Source organism: Aquarana catesbeiana, linkage group LG07 (assembly GCF_042186555.1).
Source record: "Aquarana catesbeiana isolate 2022-GZ linkage group LG07, ASM4218655v1, whole genome shotgun sequence".
In the NCBI taxonomy this organism is placed as follows: domain Eukaryota; kingdom Metazoa; phylum Chordata; class Amphibia; order Anura; family Ranidae; genus Aquarana; species Aquarana catesbeiana.
Window position 1 is genome coordinate 292098187 of NC_133330.1, and position 22658 is coordinate 292120844.

The following is a 22658-nucleotide window of genomic DNA, read 5'->3' on the forward strand; positions in this document are numbered from 1 at the left end:
ACTGGGTGACGGTTAGTTTTCCATGGTATTGAGCATCATAAAGAATTGTCATGTTCCTTTACAAAATACAGTATTCACAAATGTTTTCATCTCAGTGCTGCAGATACCCCCCCAACATCTTTGCAGCCAGCCCCTCAACATGTACATGTGCTTCTGTAATAGCTGCACATAATTGCTCAGGATGAGATTTCTAATGGTAACAAAGGCAGAACAGGTCTATGAATTCAGTGTGGACACAATCAATTATACCAATTATAGTCTCCCACTGGAAGCACACATCATTCTTGTTCCAGATCTGTGACTCGAAAGTACCAATGTCACTCAGCTAGGCACTAGCCAGCAAAGGCAGCCTCTCCCCTATATCCTTCAGGACAGGTACACTAACATTCCACTCCCTTTTTAAGTTGGAAAAAGAAGCATGTGATTACTGCTTTCAGCAGTGGGAAATACCCATTTTTTGCCCCCAAAGGAAACACCATGCGTGATCTTTGTATCAGTGCGTGAAATTAGAATGCATTTTAGTCATTTTTTGTACCTCTATTATTTAGAGTTTGTGGTCCTGTGAATAGAATTACACTTTATGCAAAGTTTAAAAAAAAAAAAAAAAGTGTTGGACGGAGTGGAAAGGGTTAGAATTGAGAAGTATATGTCTGGGAAAAAACATTCAATACATCTCTGAAATAATTCCAGTGAGCTTCTAAATAACGGTCTAGAGCATCTGAATAATGTTCTCCCATGAGGCACTGCAAGGCTGGCAGTTACAATTACTCCCAGAGGCATGATGGGACTTGTAGTTCTGCAACAGCTGGAGAGCCCCAGGTTGCCTACCACTGGTCTAGAGAGTGTGCCAATAATGCTGCCTCTGCTGCACTGAAATCCCAATCAGTACTGTAAGCCCTGCCTGTGTTCTCTCCCCCACTGTACTGCAAAACACTTCCTGGTGTTATAAAGCTATGGGGGGGGGGGGGGGGCCTGTAGCCCAGGGCTAGGGAAAAAAACAGGTGGTGTTGGTTGACAACACCGCTTGTGATTTGAACCACTAGGCGCCCGTGCTATAGCCAAAAGACAACTACAGCTCGGCGCTCAATTGCCGGGAGGGCGTCCCTGGACGTCCTCCTGTTCACTCGTTCCCCACACGCCGCCGCGGGTGTGCATCGGGAAAAATCTGTGTTGGCCGTGTCCCTTGGACACAGCCAGTCACAGATCGTGCTAAATGGCCACAGCGGCCATTTAGCACTCAATTGGCGTGTCCAATGAGAGATGATCTCAAGTGTAAACATATGAGATCATCTCTCATTGCCGGCTCTCCCTCCTCACACAGAGACCGCGTGCGAGGAGGGAGAGCAACCTGTGCTGCATAGTGCCATCTGTCATCAGTGCCACGTATTAGCCACCTGTCATCAGTGCCACATTAGTGCCACCTGTCATCAGTGCCACATCAGTGCCACCTGTCATCAGTGCCACGTATTCATGCCATCTGTCATCAGTGCCACGTGTCACTGTCCTGGTGCTCCAGGGCCTTCAAAAGTGTAATAGGTAGTCAACAAGTTAGATGTATAATTTATGCTCCTAGAACACCTGATGGTGCTCCCTGCATGTTGGGCCTCTCTATGTGGCCAGGCTGTGAAAAAGTCCCACACACGTGGTATCGCCGTACTCGGGAGGAGTAGCAGAATGTATTTTGGGGCGTCATTTCTGGTATACACATGCCATGTGAGAGAAATAACCTATTACAATGACAATTTTGTGGGGAAAAAAAAATCTTCATTTTGCAAAGAATTGTGGGAAAAAAATGGCAACATCAAAAACCTCACTATGCATCTTACTAAATACCTTGGAATGTCTACTTTCAAAATAGGGGTCATTTGGGGGGTATTTGTACTTTCCTGGCTTGTTCGGGTCGCAAGAAATTAGATAGGCCACCAGTACATCAGGTGTGATCAATTTTTTATGATTTGACCCACAGCTTGTAGACTCTCTAACTTTCACACAGACCAAATAATATCCAGTAATTTGGGTTATTTTTACCAAAGATATGTAGCAGTATAAACTGTGGCCAAAATTTATGAAGAAAAATTAATAATCTGCAAAATTTTATTACAGAAACTAAGAAAAATGTGTATTTTTTCAAAATTTTTGGTCTTTTTACATTTAAAAGTGCAAAAAAATAAAAAAAACCCAGAAGTAATCAAATACCAGCAAAAGAAAGCTCTATTTGTATGAAAAAAGGACAAAAAATTCATTTGGATACAGTATTACATGACTGAGTAATTGTCATTCAAAGTGTGAGAGCACCGAAAGCCGAAAATTGGTCTGGGCAGGAGGGGGGCTTAAGTGCCCAGTAGGCAAGTGGTTAATACATCACCAGCACCTTTGTGAACTCTCTACCAAGAGTGGGGAGCTTAGTGGATATCTGGCAGGATGAACAGGTATGGCGAAGTGTTCACTTCACTTCACTTACTGCTTCACTAATCACTGTCCCATCCTTCCACATTCTACCAAGAAAAAGTGTTTTTAATGCTGTATAATCACTTTATTGACCAGAGGTCATTGAAACTTAAATGCCCAAACCAAACCTTGAAGTGTCTGTATGCATCAGGTGACTTTACCTTAACTCTATGACCTGTCAGCTTGACAGTGGGCTCTGAGTACTTGGAACGCACACAACCTTAAAGCGGTAATAAATCTAAAGCAAAAAATATATTGCAGCTTACCAATCATTAGATGCGGTGGCTGCATTCAATTTTTTTTTTAGGCTTTTTCCCCTGGTGATCTGGCCAGTAACACACCTCCTGTATTAGAGTGCCCCCACTGTGGATGACAGAGCAACAGAGACCCTTTAGGAAAGCACTACTGTCAATCTGGGGAGGGGGGGGGTGTTAGATGCATTAGCAGATTTAGACACACAGGTTGAATCCAAACTTCAGCTGACACTAGAAAGTAGTTACAGCAGTTTTGTTCTTTTTTGGGTTCAAGATTTTACATAAATAAAAAGCCAAATATTGTAGGCACCTCTGTCAGTGGTAATTGGTCTGTCTCAACCTCCCAATTGCTTTGTATGCAGGAGCTTGTTTTGTTGAAAAACAATAGATTTCCAGTCTAGCTTACCAGGTGAAAATACAGGAAAAAAAGCCTAAAAATAAAACTAAACTAATGCAACCATCACATATAAGTATTGGTAAGATGCAAAATAGTAAATGCTTGCTTTTGGGTTTAATACTGCTTTAAATATCATTCTCACAGCACAGGACATTGGATTTGAGAACTTAGAACCATGCACTGCGATTACAAAGTGGTTAAGGCCCCAATGGAGATATTTTCTCATTTCCTTCCCATTGACCACTATCATTAAGCCATAAAATAAGACCTAAATCTCCACAATGTGAACAGAGACTACAACACAAACTGGAAGGAGGAATTTTAGCTCCCCTTAAACTTCTCCAGTAAAACTGACCGACTTGTCACTTGAGGTTATGGTCGTGTTCTTAAGTTTAAATTTGATAGACATGTCTTTTTTAGACTATGCAAAAAAAGGGCACCTTAAGTGCTGTTCTGACACCAAAAGAATGACAGAGAAGGTTGTTCAGTTCCAGGACAATATACAGTGCCTTGCAAAAGTATTCAACCCCCTTGGCTTTTTACCTATTTTGTTACATTACAGCCTTTAGTTCAATTTTTTTTTATCTGAATTATATGTGATGGATCAGAACACAATAGTCTAAGTTGGTGAAGTAAAATTTAACAAACATATACATAAAAAATATTTTTCAGAAATAAAAAACTGATAATTGGCATGTGCGTATGTATTCACCCCCTTTGTTACGAAGCCCATAAAAAGCTCTGGTGCAACCAATTACCTTCAGAAGTCACATAAGTGTGCAATCTAATGCCGCGTACAGACAATCGGACATTCCGACAACAAAACTGTGGATTTTTTTCCGACGAATGTTGGCTCAAACTTGTCTTGCATACACACGGTGACACAAATGTTGTCGAAAATTCCGAATGTCAAGAATGCAGTGACGTACAACACGTACGACGAGCCGAGAAAAATGAAGCCAGTGTGGCTCTTCTGCTTGATTCTGGAATTTTGTGCGTCGGAATTATGTACACGCTCGGAATTTCCGATAACAAGTTTTGTTGTCGGGAAATTTGAGAACCAGCTCCCAAACATTTGTTGTCGGAAATTCCGTCAGCAAATGTCCGATGGAGCATACAAACGGTCGGATTTTCCGACAACAAGCTCACAGCGAACATTTGTTGGCGGAAATTCCAACCGTGTGTACGCGGCATAAGTGTCACATGCTCTGTTATTACATATACACACCTTTCTGAAAGGCCCCAGAGGCTGCAACACCTAAGCAAGAGGCACCACTAACCAAAACACTGCCATGAAGACCAAGGAACTCTCCAAACAAGTAAAGGACAATGTTGTTGAGAAGTACAAGTCAGGGTTAGGTTATAAAAAAAAAAATCCAAATCTTTGATGATCCCTAGGAGCACCATCAAATCTATCATAACCAAATAAAAAGAACATGGCACAACAGCAAACCTGCCAAGAGATGGACGCACACCAAAACTCATGGACCGGCAAGGAGGGCATTAATCAGAGAGGCAGCACAAAGACCTAAGGTAAACCTGGAGGAGCTGCAGAGTTCCACAGCAAAGACTGGAGTATCTGTACATAAGACGATAATAAGCTGTATGCTCCATAGAATTGGGCTTTATGGCAGAGTGGCCAGAAGAAATCCATTACTTTCAGCAAAAAACAAAATGGCATGTTCTGAGTTTGCGAAAAGGCATGTGGGAGACTCGCAATATGTATGGAAGAAGGTGCTCTGGCCTGATGAGACTAAAATTGAACTTTTTGGCCATCAAAAAAAAAAAAACGCTATGTCTGGCGCAAACCCAACACATCACATCACCCAAAGAACACCATCCCCACAGTGAAACATGGTGGTGGCAGCATCATGCTGTGGGGATGTTTTTCAGCAGTCAGGACTAGGAAACTGGTCAGATTTGAGGAAAAGATGGATGTGCTAAATATAGGGATATTCTTGAGTAAAACCTGTACCACTCTGTGTGTGATTTGAGGCTAGGACGGAGGTTCACCTTCCAGCAGGACAATGACCCCAAACACACTGCTAAAGCAACACTGGAGTGGTTTAAGGGGAAATATTTAAATGTGTTGGAATGGCCTAGTCAAAGCCCAGACCTCAATCTAATAGAACATCTGTGGTCAGACTTAAAGATTGCTATTCACAAGCGCAAACCATCCAACTTGAAGAAGCTGGAGCAGTTTTGCAAGGAGGAATGGGCAAAAATGCCAGTGGTAAGAAGTAGCAAGCTCATAGAAACTTATCCAAAGCGACTTGGAGCTGTGATAGCCGCAAAAGGTAGTTATGCACATTGACTTTTTCTGTTGCTTTGTCCTATTTGTTGTTTGCTTCACAATAAAAAAAAAAAAAATCTTCAAATTTGTGGGCATGTTCTGTAAATTAAATGATGCAAATCCTCAAACAATCCATGTTAATTCCAGGTTGTGAGGCAACAAAACGCGAAGGGGGTGAATACTTTTGCAAGGCACTGTAATTTCAATTACCCTTCACTGAAAATATTTTTGCTGGAAATCAGAAACTGCAGGTCTCAGTCTTCATCTTAAAATGAATCTGTCTTGTTATTAAAACGGATCAAGGAAACAATACTGCTGAAATGAGGGCAACTTGTGATGCCTGCGAGTTTATGCGATAATAGTCAAAGCAAATCCTGTGTCCCTTTGGAGCCTCTATTTTTTTGCCCGAGCTGTATACTAGAACTTGACTGGACTTCTGAATGTCAGCGGTGAAGCATCATCCTGCAGAAAATTATCAACCAAGAATGGTCATCTCACATTGTTCATTATCCAACAATAAACAGCATAAGCCCAATGTTCAAAGCCAACAGCTATCCATGTAGATGGTGAACATCTGTGTTAAAACATCCAGTCAAAGGAATGTACATGGTTCTCATATGATCTCTTGTGTAATATGGATGTTGAGCAAATCTAGCTACCAACAGGTTAAGTAGTCCTAACTGTTAATCTATGGGCAGTTTTAATCAGGTCAAGATGCACATCATCTCACAACATGGCTAGGCCAATTTAAAGTGGTTCTAAAAAGTCAGAATATTGCCAGATCGTGGAAGATCGCTACCATTCAATGTTACTTACTACACGATCAAAGAACGCCTCTCAGCATGTTACAAGGCAAGATATCCCTTTTCAAAAAAACATGGAACTCTTGGATCAGATACTTGACGGGTGGGGCCTACTGATCCAACATTTTAGCCTGTCGGGGTGGACGGGGGTAAAAAGGACTAAAAAAACTCCTAACCTACCCATTCCACCGCCCCCGACCCCCGATCCCTAAACACTTACCTCACTCCTCTCACCGATCCAGCACTGTCCCAGCTGCTGCACCGCTCTCCTGTCTTCCTAGTCTCACTGGAGACACTGACTGCAGCGGAAACCATAGACTGAGGCTGTTAATTAAACTCCTGTGAAGAAAAGGGGGGGGGGGGGTTAAGGCTTACCAGCGCTATGTGTGTGTCTATGGATGCACACAGCCCGAATCGGGTGCCCCCTTAGCAAATGGCTTGCTGAAAGGGCACATGCAGAAAGGAGGAGCGGGGATTGCCAAAAGAGACATTAAGGACCACTCTGTGCAATTTCGCTGTACAAAGCAGGAAAGTAGAACATCTTTTTTATTTTAACCACTTGACCTCCGGGAAAATTACCCCCCTTCATGACCAGACCATTTTCTGCGATACGGCACTGCGTTACTTTAACTGACAATTGCAAGTAAATGCAACACTGTATACAAATAAAATGTATGTCCTTTTTTTCCCCACAAATAGAGTTTTCTTTTGGTGGTATTTGATCACCTCTATGTTTTCTATTTTTTGCGCTATAAGCAAAAAAAGAGAAAGTTTTGGGAAAACAAAATTTTGGAGAAAAAAAACAATATTTGTTTTCTTTCTGCTATAAAACATATGCCATAAAGGAATTAAAGAAAAAAAAAAAGATGTATTCATAAATTTAGGCCAATATGTATTCTGCCACATTTTTTTTTCAAAATTTTGAAAATACAGAATAAGTATTTCTTAGTTTCTGTCAGTAAATTTTGTAAATAAGTAATTTTTCTCCTTCACTGATGGGGGCTGATGAGGCAGCACTGATGGGCACTGGTTAGGTGGCACTGATGAGGAGGCATGAATATGCCGCACTTATGGGCACTGATATGTGCACTGATAGGAGGGACTGATGGGTGGCACTGGGCACAGATAGGCGGCACAGATAGACAGAACTGGTGGGCACAGATAGGCAGCACTGGTGGGTGGCATTGATGAGCAGCACTGACTGGCATCACTGACTGCCACTGATTGCTGGCACTTGTGGGCACAGATTGGTGCCAATTGTGGGCACTGGTTGACACTGATTGCTGCAGTGGCATTGCTGGCATTTCTGGCACTTTATTGTAATCAGGGGACTGATGATCAGTGCCCTGATTACATCTCTACATTACATCTCTCTGTGAGGAGATGCCGCTGATCGGCTCTCCTCTCCTCACACTCTGTCAGTGTGAGGCGAGGAGCGACGATTCCTGGCATCTCCGTGTTTACATGTGACCGGCTGTGATTGGACACAGACGCTCACATGGTTAAAGAGCCGCGGCTCTTTAAACAGATCGGGGTCACGCCGTGTCCTAGCAACATGGCGCGGCCGCGATCGCCGCACTGCGTGCCCCCGGGGGCACAAGAGAGCGGTCGTTCTGGAGGGCCATCATATAACGTCCACCCAGAACGAAAGCCGCGCCGCCCAGCCGTCATTTGACGGCCAGCGGGCGGGAAGAAAAATAGATGCAAATAGCCAGCTCGTGGGCGAGCATGCATGAGTGTCCCTATAGGAAGTGGCTTCCTATGGGGGCACTCATCAAGGAAAGTGGGGAGGAGCCAGGAGTGCCAGCGGAGGACCCGAAAAGAGGAGAATTGAGGCTGCTTTGTGCAAAACCATTTTATTGTATGGTAAAAAAATATGAACATTTAATATCACTTTAAGCCCAGGTTCACACTGATGTGATTTCTGTTCCACAACACATGGAATTGCATGACAATTGAAACAACATGACTTTCTATAGAGGCTATTCACATATATATGCAGTGTGATTCCAATGCGATTTTGAAAAGGGTCCTGTGCAAGTTTAGTGTGGTGCAATTTTTACCTCCATAGACTTGAATGGTAACCGCATACTAAACACTTATCTGTCTTAAGGTAACACAATTCCAATTCATTTTCTACAAGTCTCTGCTTTTTGCATGACCTCCTATCCCTGGACCATAGTGAAAGAGAGAATGAGAATCGCAGCTGTATCCAAATCGCTTGTAAATGCACTGGAATCAACTTGCACCGATAAATTGTAGTGGTAAAACGGATTCAACTCGCACTGCGTCAGTGTGCACCCAGCCTTAGACTTCCTGGAAGTGTTGGATACCCGTTTCCTCTGTCACCTATTGTGGCTCCTGTATCACTTCTGTTTTTTCTGTACCTATGTAGGGAGCAGTGGATGGAACCACTTCACCTATAAGCAGGCAAGGCATCAAATGTGTCCAGAAGTATCAGATGTTAGAATAATTTGGGGAGCTATATCTCTTCAAGAGAGCAAATATTCCATAAAACATGAACAGCGCAGTTGAGTGTGAGCAAGCTCCTATAGTTGGGCATTTTATTAAAAAGGCGACAATGTCTTTAAGAATTCGGAAAGAAGGGGATCCTCTGATCCCAATTAAAATGGCTATCAAAATGATGCAATGATATTAACTTTTAGGAGGTCAGTTGGTTATGGAATGAGTCAGTCCTGCTGTGCAGATTAGACTACAAGAAAGAAAATAATGTGGAATAGTTAACCATAGCAAGCAGGTACAAATAGCCACCTTTCAAGCACACATTAGGCTTTAAAAACAAGCACCTTAAAGGACATTTTACTGTTCTTCCACTTTTTATATATCACCCCTATTGCTCTGACTGACCTTTAAAATGCACACAGCCAGAAACCTGCATGATGGTTCCATGGAACTTGCAGTCCCTCAGCGTGTCATTCAACTCCTATCATGCATATTTATCACTGCAGCAAAAAAGGTACCTGTTCTTTTCAGTGAAAACTATGATGATGGCAATCACTACATTCTGTGGAATAACCTTCAGTACAAAGTTTGGAGACAACACAAGGTTATAACAGCTATTTCTAGATGCTGATTTTATGCAGGGTTGTAAATCTGTTGATAAGCCTTTAAGATTGTTTTATTAACGGCAAACTGGAGTTCCACACATGGGATTTCAAATCTACATACATAATGCCGATGGTTCTTTTGCGTGCTCACTCATCCTGCCAAGCAACACTGAAAAGAGTCAAGTAAAAGGGAAAAAAATATTGTATTAACAGTGACCTGGAATAAAACAATGTGATCAGCTTGACACCTTTCAAACTGTTATTTTTACTTTGGATAAAAGGGGATGAAGCAATATCTCCAAAAGAACCTAAATTCACCCAAGAATTATGCCAGTCAAGAGCTGTCAGCCTACACCTGTTTGTTCCAGGCTTTGCTCATTAGTGTCAGTCAATCTACTATACTACATGGTATAGCTTGAGGAATAAATTATGGAAAGTAGGATTCACCTTCACCTTGGGGATCATTGGCCTTTTAAATACACTTCCCTTGCAGAATGCTAGTATATAGTTGGAAAATGTTCCTTCGCCCTCTTGAGGTTCTCCGCGTGCCGATACCATCCGACGCTTCCAGGTGTGATAAACAGTGCTATCAGTCACACCCCTTATATGTTTTATAGTAGTAGTGCCCAGAGCTCTTCCAGACAGTGAAGGTTCCGCTCACTATTCCCTGGAGAAGTAAGATTCAACCTCCTTTACAGGGTATTGCTGTTCATTATTGAAGAGTTTCCACCACTGACAAGGTCTCTTTGGAGCATATGTAAAGGGTGCATTATTCTCTACATCTGTTCAAAGTGCAGAATTTATAAAGCTTGTCTGAGCGGTCAGCAAACGGGGCAGAGAGCAGAAATTACACTCTACAAAGATAAGTGAGGCGAGCTCTGAGAGCTGATTGGAGCGAAGGGACACACCCCCTTTCATACAGCTCACAAGAACAGAGCTGAGGCTGTTAATCATCTGGAGGTCCCTCCCCTGTCACCTTGTTTCTCTTAGGCCCCTTTCACAGGAGGCGGGCTCCGTTTTTACGGAGCCCGCCTCGGTCCGCCGGCTCAGCGGGAGATCTGTCCGTTGATCTCCGCTGAGCCGGCGGATGACAGGTCCCTCTCTGCTCACTGAGCGGGGAGGGGCTTGTCAGTCGCCGCTGCCGCCTATGGAGGGATCGGACGAAAACGGACAGCGTGTCCGTTTTCGTCAGATCTCACCCGATCCGATCTGCCAGCGACGGATCTGGACGTAGAGCCATACGTCTGCTTTTAGCGGATCGGACGGGGTCGGATGTCAGCGGATATGTCTCCGCTGACATCCGACGCTCCATAGGCTAACATGGATCGCCTGTTCAGGTCCGCCGTCAAAACTGACAGGCGGACCTGAACGGTCCGATCGTGTGAAAGGGGCCTTAGTGTCAGGAAAACTTGTTAGAAGTGATTCATACTGATTACTGATAGTACACATTATAGAACAGGGGTGCTCAACTTTTTGAAGAGTGAGGGCCACTTACTGTATGTTGGTAACCAGTCATGGGCCACAACGAACTATATGGTTTCACCTCCCCCATATCAAAAATGTAAACAAGCCCTTACTAGGACAGGACAAGCCCCCTATAAGGCTGCTTTCACACTGATGTGCTGTGGTTTACCAGCACCCTTGGGACAGCGCAGTGTACCTGCAACTTTCCTGCAGGTTAGCTGCGCTTTGCCATAGACTTCTATCATCAGGCTATAATAGAAGTCTATGGCTCAGTGCAGTTACCTGCAGGAAAGACCGAAGTGCACTGCACCTGCAGATCAGTATGAAAGCAGCTCAATAAGCCTTTTTTTAAGTGTTAATATGCCCATTGCAAAAGTGCAGTCCTTTTCTTTTTCCAGCTTCTGCTGACATCGCTCTGCTAGAAAAGGCCAAGGCTAGGTGCGCCTGGTATCACTCCGCCTGGAACAGGAGTCGGCGCTACAGAGGAAGCATTGCCTTATGCAGCTCCTGCTCTCTCTGTGGCCTCCTTCTTCCTCCATGCACTCTGATGCTCTGGGATGGCAGGTCAGCAACCCATTGATCGCGATCTGGGCTCGCCAAGCTGCCATTCCAAAGCATGGGCTTCTCTTGTTTGAGGTCATGGGCCACATCAGAGGGCTTCACAGGCCACGGGTTGAGAACCCTTGCTATAGAAGGATAAGCTTTGTTCAGATTTCATGTCTGAGGTTTACAACCACTTTAATACAAGCTGTAAGGAGGCGAAATATCACCTCCCAGCCAACTGTCAAATGCCTTCTAAAAGGCATCAACTGCTAATTGCTTTTCAGAGGGTTAGCAATACTAGCTACACATGTCAACTGGCAACACACAGCATTTTTGGGGAGGGGTGTCACTCCTTCCAAGAGTCTTTTGCTAAACAGGAACACTACAACATAAAGGCTAATCATTTAGTAGTCCATGATAGGAACCTGGAGGGTTAAAAAGATTTGGAATACCAATATTTAAAATGCATTTCTCTGAAGCACAAACTGAAACATGTGATATTGGTACCTTATATTCTTGTGGCAGACAATATATAAAAGAAAATGTTTCATACTGTACCTTCATTTTTTTCAAACTCATCTAAGACTTTGTCCAAGTTACAGGATTCCTCCTCAAAATAGTTCTCCATTTGTTAAGAAACGTTCAAGCTTAGGTCTGGACCTGTAAAAGGAGTCACAAATGAAAGGAAATCTACAATCGTTTTAAGTTACTATAAACATACATAATGCTACATACAGGCAGGAATGGCAGCCTGCATATTTAGTTCAGTAAACGTTTCCCTGATGGTTACACATCAACAATGTGCAGCTGAGCGAACGTTTCTAGTGAAGCTTAGCGAGACTGCCGGACTGCAGTGCAAGAAAAAGCTAGTTTTCATCCAAGCACAATGCTTAAAGAGGTATTAAACCCAAACCTGTAATACAGTGGAACCTCGGATTGCGAGTAATGCAGTTAACCAGCGTTTCGCAATACGAGCACTGTATTTTTAAAAATCATAACTCAGTTTACAAGTGTTGTCTCGCAAAACGAGCACCATTCATGCCAAAGCAGTGTGCAGTACCGCTTTTGGCCTGAGGTGGGGGGGGGGCGCTGGAGCCGAACAGAGCCAAATGACGCTGATCGCAGCCGATTGGCGTTGTTCGGAAATGCACGGAAAGGCCCGAGGACAGCACTGCTGACCTCGGCAAATTTCGGGTAGGAAGTCTTTTCGAGGTTCGCCGAGGTCAGCCGAAGTGTCCTCAAGCCTTTTCAGCCGTTTCCGAGGCTCTCCGGCGCCCCCCCGCCTCTGGTCGGTATTGCATCCCATTGAAGTCAATGCGGAACTAATTATTTTCGTTTCCATTGACTTCAATGGGAAAACTCGGTTTGATATGCGAGTACTTTGGATTATGAGCATACTCCTGGAACGTACTATGCTCGTAATCCGAGGTTCCACTGTATATTGCAGATTACTAATCATTAGATGTGGTGGCTGCATTCCTTTTTGTTTTCTTTAACTCCCCACCCCCCCGTTTTCACTACACACCTCCTGTATTAGTGAGACACAACTCTGGCGGAATGAGCAGAGGAGGTACAGCTGCATTGTGAGTCTGGACAGGAGGGTAGTGTTAAATGTATTAGTAGATTAATATACACTAAGAAACTGAAGCAAAACTCCAGCTCAAACTTCATAATCAGTTACAGAAGTTTTTTTTTCCTTTTTGGGAAAAAGGTTTTGCATGAATAAATACAAGATGATCATTTACACTTCATGCCCACAGGTACAACCATTACTTCCCTCTTTCAACTCCACCACTATAGACAAGGTTTCTAAACTACTTCCTAAAATTCATCTTACCACCTGCCTTCTGGATCCTGTTCCCTCGCAAATGCTACGTTCACCCTCTGGCTCTATTCTACACTCTCTAACCCACCTCTTCAATCTCTTCTGGCATCTTCCCAAACTCTTTAAAACATGCACTTGTCAGCCCCATCCTTAAAAAGCCCTCACTGGACCAATCCAATCTTAATCTACGCCCCATTTCCTTGCTCCCCTTTTTATTCAAACTCCTTGAATGTCTGGTTTACAACCGACTGAGTGTCCACCTTGCTGATAATAGTCTTCTTGATCCCCTTCAGTCTGGATTTCGTCCTCAACACTCCACAGAAACTGCTCTCCTAAAACTAACAATATACTAACGGGCAAAACCAGTGGACGCTATTCTGTACTCCTACTCCTGGACCCCTCTGCTGCCTTTGATATGGTTGGCCACCCTCTCCTCCTTAAAATACTCCACGCCTTTGGTCTCTGTGACTGTACTCTTCGCTGGTTCTCTTCCTACTTATCCAACCGCACCTTTAGCATTTCTTATAACTCTACTTTCTCCTCTCCATTTCTCTGATGGGGTCCCCCAAGGTTCTGTTCTTGGACCTCTCCTATTTTCAAGCTGTCTCTAGCTCCCTCGTCTCCTTCTCCAATGCTCACCACCAGGACTTTTTCAGAACCTCTCCAATCCTATGGAATGCCTTACCTCAATCTGTCCGATTATCTCCTACTCTATTAGCTTTTAGACAATTGCTGAAAGCCCTTCTCTTTAGAGAAGCCTACCCTACCCACACCTAACAACTGTATTTTCATTTTCTCCATCAGCTCACCCCCCACAGTTATTACCTTTTGTTCCACTTGACCCTCCCTTCTAGATTGAAAGCTCTAATGAGCAGGGCCCTCTGATCCCTCCTGTATTGATTTGTATTATAAATGTACTGTCTGCCCTCATGTTGTCAAGCGCTGTGCATACTGAAAATGGAAGAAAGCCTAAAAAAGAAAAACGAATGCAGCAATCACATATAAGTATTGGTAAGCTGCAATATAATAAATGTTTGTTTTTGGGTTTAATACCGCTTTAAGACATGCTACTACTACTGCTAATTTCACGGCTATGCTACATGCCTGATAAAAGGGTCCTGCGCTCCAAAACATTGTAATGAATTGCAAGGCAATGTGAATATGTGCAAGCTAATAATGGATTGTACAAAAGATCCAAGGAATGCTTGTGATAGATTCCTTCCATGTTTCATACCAATACCAGTCAGCAGTTGCATCCTTAACCCCTACCTGCCTAAGCCTTGACATTTGTTGCTTCTAAGTTAAAATACATATTTTTTGCTAGAAAATTACTTAGAACCCCCAAACTTTATATAAATACATTTTTTTTAGCAGAGACCCTAGAGAATAAAATGGCAATCGATGTAAAATTTTATGTCAAACAGTATTTGCATAAAACGCAATTATTTTGGGAAAAAATGCACTTTCATGAATTAAAAAAAAAAAAAAAAAAACAGTAAAGTTAGCCCAATGTTTTTGTATCATGTGAAAGATGATATTACGCAGAGTAAAGACATACCCAACATGTCATGCTTTAAAATTGCGCACACTCGTGGAATGGTGACAAATTATGGTACCTAAAAATCTCCATAGGCGACATTTAAAAAATTTCTACAGGTTACCAGTTTAGAGTTACAGAGGAGGTCTTGTGTTAAAATTATTGCTCTCGCTTTAGCGATCCCGGCGATACCTCACAAGTGTGACTGGAATACTGTTTACATTCGCAGTCGCGACTTACATATGCATTCGCTTCTGCTCGTGAGCACGTCTTCCGTCTCGTACTTGCTTCAGAGCATGTGTCATTTTTGGTGCGTCGGAACAGCATACAGACAAGCGGTTTTTCCGATAGTAATTTGTTCCGTCAGAAAAATATAGAACATGTTCTCTATCTAAGTCCGTCTGAATTTTCGACAGAACAAGTCCGATGGGGCATACACATGGTCGGAATATGCGATGAAAAGCTCCCATCGAACTCTTTCTGTTGGAAATTCCGCTTGTGTGTATGCAGCATTAGGATATGGATTACTGGAACCATGTCCTGTGGTCTGATAAGGACAAGATAAACTTATTTGGTTCAGATGGTGTTAAGCGTGTGCAACCAGGTGAGGAGTACAAAGACAAGTGTGTCTTGCCTATAGTCAAGCATGGTGGTGGGAGTGTCATGGTCTGGGGCTGCATGAATGCTGCCGGCACTGGGGAGCTACAGTTCATTGAGGGAACCATAAATGCCAATATGTACTGTGACATACTGAAGCAGAGCATGATCCCCTTCCTTTGGAAGCTGGGCTGCAGGGTAGTATTCCAACATGGTAATTACTCCAAACACACCTCCAAGATGACCACTGCTTTGCTAAAGAAGCCGAGGTTAAAGGTGATGGACTGGCCAAGCATGTCTACAGACCTAAGCTCTATTGAGCATCTGTGGGGCATCCTCAAATGGAAGGTGGGGAACACAAGGTCATCCACCAGCTCCGTGATGTTGTCATGGAGAAGTGGAAGAGGACTCCAGTGGAAACCTGTGAAGCTCTGGTGAACTCCACACCCAAGAGAGTTAAGGCAGTGCTGGAAAATAATGGTGGCCACACAAAATATTAACACTTTGGACCCAATTTGGACATTTTAACTTAGTGGTGCGCTCACTTTTGTTGCCAGCGGTTTAGACATTCAGGCCCGGTTTACACTTGTGCGATGCCAGACATCGCATGTAATTCGCAGAGCACTGCTTTTCACATTACATGCGATGTCTCTGCGGTGCAATATCAGCCATACAGATAGTATGGCTGATATCGCACTGCATTCGGTCCAAACACGCAAAGGACTCTTTTTTCTGTTCGGACCAGAATCGGATCGCATGTGTGTTCAAACATATGCGAAACAATTCATGTCCGAACTGTCAGTTCGCAGTGCGATATGCAAGCTGAACTGGGGGTGTCGTTAACAATGTATTGACACTCCCCAGCGATTGGCATATGGCAGTGTGAACTGACATGCGAGTCGTGCGATGCGGGAACCCGCAGTGGATTTGCGGTGTTCTCGCATCGCACAAGTGTGAACCGGGCCTAATGGCTCTGTGTTGAGTTATTTTGAGGGGACAGAAAATTTACACTGTTATACAAGCTGTACACTCACTACTTTACATTGTGCAAAGTGTCATTTCTTCAGTGTTGTACCATGAAAATATATAATAAAATATTTACACAAATGTGAGGGGTGCACTCACTTTTGTGAGATACTGTGTGTGTGTGTGTATATATATATATATATATATATATATATATATATATATAAAAATTGTATTATATTCTGCTTTTTAATATCATGAATTAAATATCATGAAATTAATATCATGAATTTAAATATGAATTTGTCAGCCAATATCGGCACCTTTTGAAATGGTGATAAAAATCCTGCTTACTGCATTTTTGGTGCAAATTTGGCAAACTGCACCAAAATCGTACCACCCCATTGAAATGCATTAAAAATGCAGCAAGAACGCGTCAAAAATGCACCCGTGTTGCATTTTTTGAGTCACATGACCTATGAAAAACACACCATATGCAAGGTAAAATTGAAGCAAAATTATGGGTGTTTTCTGCACTTTTGTTTGGCACAACGCTGAAAACTATTTTCTGCTGATAATTTTCGGCGGCCGAAATTTCAGTGCTTCACTATTGCAGCCATTGGCTCCCAGCGCTGATCAGAAGCTGGTTTTCCAGAATACCCATTCGACAGAAGCTGGTCAGGCTGCTGTGCACACTACAAAAAACCTGAGAAAAGAGGTACCACAATAGATCCAGGTAGTTTGATTAAAAAAGTTGAAACTTTATTGAAAAAATATGCAATTAAAAAAATACAGATAAGTAGTAGATGCAAAGTAGCTGAACACACTGGCCAAACGTTGGCTGGCTTCTGTTGAACTGGCCAATATATATTTATTTTCTTCCATCACTGATTCGAAAACTGTCCTTTTTCAAAAAATTTCCAACATGCCCAATCAATCACACAATTCAATGGCCGCACGAAAATCAGCCATTGCTACTAATAGTGTGAAATCCGAATGAAAGTTTTTAGTTAAGATTTTCAAAAGAAAATTCTTTCGGAATTCAACCCATGTATGGCCGGCCCAAGAAGTAGGACAGTTTTGTGTTACCCATTTTTGGACAGTTGTGGATAATTAATCCAACTTTTGTTGAGATATTCTCAGCCTGTGTATGGATAAGCCTGACTGCTATGGCCTGATACATTTTAAAACAAAAATAGACATTTAAAACTAAATTAGATCATTTAAAACTGAAAAAGAAGGATTGAAACTAGTAACAGAAATATGTATGAACAAGACTTTGAAAATGAAAGCTGTTACTGGACCTGCCTTGCGAATTTGCTTCATCTTGATGACAGATTCCTTGAAATGCATTTCAAGGAGCTCTCAGGGCACTCAAGCCTCCACAGAACGGCATTTTATTGCCTCCCTAAAATGTAATGAAAAGGAAAAAAGGTCCTTTTCTTTGACAGAAAGACATAAAATTGTTCTAGCTACAGTGTCAGAGAGAACAATTCATAGGATGTTATTTTCTGGGAGATGGATCTCATTACGTTGGGTCAATTTCAGCACACTTCTGCTACAGATGGGTGATGGTAGAAGAATTATAGAAGAGACTTATGGCCCTGGCACTGAGGCCCCTAGGATCGTGACGTAAATTAATGACATTGGCTAAAATTAAACCACAGACCCATTTGCAATTCTCAGAAGAAATGACACAAAAAATGACACAGTTTTAAAAATATGATATGGGAATGCAGGAATAACTGGAAAAAGCAGATGAGCTCCAAAAGAGTAGTGAGGCAGCTAATCAAAAATTACAAGAATAAGGGTAATGCCAATAGCAACCAAATGTTTCCTTCATTTTTCGCTCCATAAAAAAAACACAGCTGCAATGTAAACATTTACATTTCCTTCTTACTGCTTAAAGCGGTTGTTACCCTAAAAAAAGAAAAAAAAAAAGAAATGGATCCAGTTCCTTTAAAAGCCGTTTATACAGCACAGTGCTTGTTCTGTGTAATTTGGAACCTTGTAACACCTGAAATATTTGGTTGATCCTGCCTGGTTTTGCCCTCCCCTTTGTAAATTGACCACGGTGTATAACGGCTGCTGTGCCTTGACACCACGGTCAGTTTACTTACCTCCATCATTCGCTGCGTCTCCTGTCCTCTTACCCCCCTCTCTCCCTGCCTGTCAGCTCCATGTCTGTGCCCACCCCCTCCCCACTTGCTGCTAAAATTACAGTTCACAAGTCACACTATCCTCTCTGTTTAATAATGTAAGCTGCCCCAGTGTCTGTGTTCTATAAAAAAAACGCAGCTATATACCTCATTTCAGAGCGCTGCTCACGTGACCAGCCGCCTCTCTCCTCCTCCCCTCCTGACTCTCCTGTCAGTGGGGGAATCTCAGCCCCGCCCACTGCAGCTGTCAGACAGGGAGAAGAGAGAGGCGGCCGGTCATGTGAGCGTCGCTCTGAAATGAGGTATATAGCACATTTTTTTTTTTTATAAAACAGACACTGGGGCAGCTTACATTATTAAACAGAGGATAGAGTGACTTGTAAACTGTGGATCACACACACAACACAGCCTACTATGACTGCCGGCCGCAAGAAAATGTAAAACACACCACGATTTTGCCACGGTTTGCGTTCTCTGGCGGGCAACGGTCAAAACATTCCTGTCCTGCATGCGTCTCTTCTGCGTTCAGGAGAGGGAGGTTGAAGCGCACCTAACTGCAGCAGGTCTCCTAAACTCTGGTAAAAGCCTATGTGTACATGGACATGTGAAAGATAACATTTTGTGCAGCGCTCAAAAATTCATGATGATAAAAATTCATATATATACAAATATATAGTGTGCAATGACCACAAAAAAAAAAAACAGTGATAAGTGATGTAAAATTCACACCCAAACTAAAGTGAAAAGTGGAAGTGGAATTCCACGTGACATCAGTGTTGAAGTGAAGACACAGACAATAGAACCACCACCGGTTAGTGAGGAGGCTCCCGGTTCAAGCCAAGGCTGCATATTTGCATATGGTTGGTGGAAAGGGGTTAAACTGGACCTGAACTCAAAAAAGTGAAAATTGACCATGTTATAGGGAACATCTGGACGTATTAATTGTGCCAAAGCAGTACCTTTGTCTTAAAGTCCTCCTGGCTTGTGAGGGTGTCTAGGCAATCCAGTGCCTTGAGCCCCATAGCTGTTTATCTGTACGAGATCTGCTACCTTCGGACTGCTAGTCTTAGAAGATTTGGAGTGAGATTTGGTGGTGTCACTATTTTGCTGCTCACTCTTCTCCCGCTGCTTGGGATAACAGCTGAGCAGCTTCTTAGCCGCATCGGTTATCCCAAGAAATCCAACCACCGGCTCTAAAAAATGCTACCGGGTGATGCCTGCAGCTGCATCACCCCAGTACTACCCCTTCAAGCCGAAGGCCGCATATTTGGGTACGATCGGCGCGAAGGGGTTAATGTACACATAAAATTACAAAGTATGCAGATAAACACAACAAAAAAAACCACAACACAAAACAAAAACACACCAATAAGATTTTCAATAAACGGAACCCGTATACACCAAAGGCACTTAAATGTAAGGATTATAATCAGGGCTTTTTTTTCCTCAGAAAATAGGTACAGGAACCCCCCCCCACACACACACACACACACACACACACACACACCCCACACACACCCTCCAAACCGCATCAAATAGTAGGTGTGGCCAAATTTCACTAACATGGAAGGTTCTTAAAGGGGCATTAAATACCAGAATACATAACGTACAGAGATGAGGGCGGGGAGGTGTGGGTGTGCGGGGAGTGCAGGGTTCGGGGTTGTGCTACATACATATTGCAGAGTTCAGGGGTTGCACACAGAGTTCAGCCTTCTTATACAGCTGCTTACCTCTGCATTCCCTATCCACATTTCACTTTCACCCCTCTTCAGCTCTGACCTCTGCATGCAAACCCCCCTTTCACTGCCCCCATCTTCTCCCTCCCTCCTTAAAAGCTCAACTATTTTCCCACATGTCTTACTTGTGTTGCTGTATTAAGCTGAAGCACCAAGCCGGCTCTAGTACCTCCCCCCCACACTGCAGGTGGCTCTGCCTTTCTCACTTGCAGGGAGATCCTCCAGTGGAGGTGTCAGAATCTGCACTGCACCCGGGGCACCTGCATCTCCTTTGTACCCCTCTTGCCCTCAGTGGGAGCTGCTCAGGAGATCAAATATGTGGGAGCCGTTAAGAGACAAGTTATCATTTGTAAACATAGAAGCCAGACTCCTGTGTTTACAAGTGATAGTGGTGAGCAGGGAACAAAGAGCCTGAGCCAGAGGTGGTGGAACCTGGAGTTTCACCAAGTTTCCACCGAAAAAAAGCCCCGATTACAATTATTGGCAAGTTTTAACTTACAACTCAACTGAATTTACTTTTGCATAAAGCCCCGTACACACGGGCAGAATGTTGGGAGACATTTGCCGGTACAAAAAATATTGGCCCACATTCTGCCCGTGTGTATGTTGGTCTGTCAGACAGAAGCCAGGCGTTCAGACGGCTTCTGTCGGACGTGCATGCTAAAAACCAGCAGCCAACCGACTCCCGATCAGTGCTCTCAGCCAATGGCAGAGAACGCTGATCAGAGAGTTCTGGCGGAGGGGGGGTCCCCCTGTCAGAACAGCTTAGCGGGGGTGATCGCTGGATTAACCTCGGTAATTACAGCGGCTCCCGACCAAAGCGGTCAGTTTTTTTTTTTGGTTGCACGAAAACATTTTTAGTGTGTAGCAGGCTTAATAATACAATTACTCAAACCAGCCATCCAATAATAGAAGATAATTGACTTTTCCTGGTGTCCTTTAGTACCTGTGACACAGTGGTCTGCTTGGGTTCAGCAGTCGCTATGTTCTCAGTGCTGATGGTGCTAGTGATGCAATGTCCACAGTCTAATCCAGTCATGGAAACAAAGTTATCAATTCAGTTCTAATTGTTGAAATGAGCTGAATATGGCCAGAGCAGATGCACTTAATTACCTATAAAGTCAATGTCCTTTTTAGCTAATGAAACCAAAGAGAAAGCGCACCATGTGTGCATTTTCTTCTTCTAGTAGCCAAGCTCAGCAATGCTAAAAAAGGTACTTGAAAAATTTAAGAAAGAAAAAACCAATCCATGCATTCTAATTAAAACCAGGCAGAAGCACAAATTGGTTAACATTCCTGCCTTCGCAGCACTGAAGTCCCCTGCTCAAATCTCAGCTTTGCTGGATTATGTGCGGACAAGTAGGATAACTTTTATTCAAATACTATGGCAATGCAAAAATATTGAGAGCCTATGGTCCAGGGGCATGACCCCTGTTGTCACCATTGGGGCACCTGCCCTGAGAAATGCCATGAAGCCAATACCCTTGCAGTAAAAAAAAAATTACAAGTGGCACCCAAATTTGTGCAGCTTGCATTGTTGTCAAGAATAGCAGATGATCCCTGGCTCAGAGATTATAATACCTGACCTTTGAAAATCATATATTTTACAACAATTTTTTTTACTGTACAACAGAAGAAAAAATGTCTAAGAGTGTTGAATAATCATTGCTGTAAAAACAGGGGGAAAAATTGCTATCCGCCAGTAAAATCCAACCTTGCCGATTTGCACTTTAGGAAGGCTCAGACTACTGGGGTCAGGGCAGTTTATAAGCATATACACTAGATTGTCAAAAGTATTGTGACGCCTGGCTTTACACGCACATGAACTTTAACCACTTCTGCCACGGAAGATTTTGCTGCTCAATGACCAGGCCATTTTTTGCGATGCTTTAACTGACAATTGTGCAGTCGTGCCACACTGTACCCAAACAAAATTGACATCCTTTTTTCCCCCACAAATAGAGCTTTCTTTTGGTAATATGTGATCAAATGTGCGTTTTTTATTTTTTGCGCTATAAACAAAAGAAGAGCGACAATTTAAAAAAAAAAAAAAAAAAGCAATATCTTTTACTTTTTGCTATAATAAACATCCCACATTTTTTTAATCAAAAAAACTAATTTTTTTCCTCAGTTTTGGCCGATATGTATTCTTAAACATATTTTTGGTAAAAAAAAAAAAAAAAAAAAAGCAATAAGCGTATGTTGATTGGTTTGCGCAAAAGTTATTATTATTATATTATTATTATTATTATAGCATCTACAAAATAGGGGATAGATTTATGGCATTTTTATTATTTATTTATTTTTTTTACTAGTAATGGTGGCGATCTGCGATTTTTACTGGGACTGCGACATTATGGCAGACACATCAGAAACATTTGACACCATTGACAATTATAAAGCGATCAGTGCTATAAAAATTTACTGATTACTGTTTAAATGTCACTGGCAGGGAAGGGGTTAACACTAGGGGGCGATCAAGGGGTTAACTGTGTTCCCTAGTAAGGATGAGCTCCGGCGTGTTCGCACACTCCACGTGCAGAGCCCGCCAGGAAGTCGGCATGGCGC

The 22658-nt window shown here is 42.9% G+C and overlaps 1 protein-coding gene across 2 annotated transcripts in view; it reads right to left on the minus strand.

Annotated features, from left to right (window-relative positions):
* ZFYVE9 (zinc finger FYVE-type containing 9) overlaps window positions 1–22658 on the minus strand; it is a 164576-nt gene that overhangs the window by 71691 nt on the left and 70227 nt on the right. For both annotated transcript variants that reach the window (XM_073593534.1, XM_073593535.1), the window contains one exon: window positions 11829–11930. In XM_073593534.1, the coding sequence (XP_073449635.1) occupies window positions 11829–11898 (70 nt within the window). In that variant the 5' untranslated portion in view covers window positions 11899–11930. The remainder of the gene's footprint in view (window positions 1–11828; window positions 11931–22658) is intronic.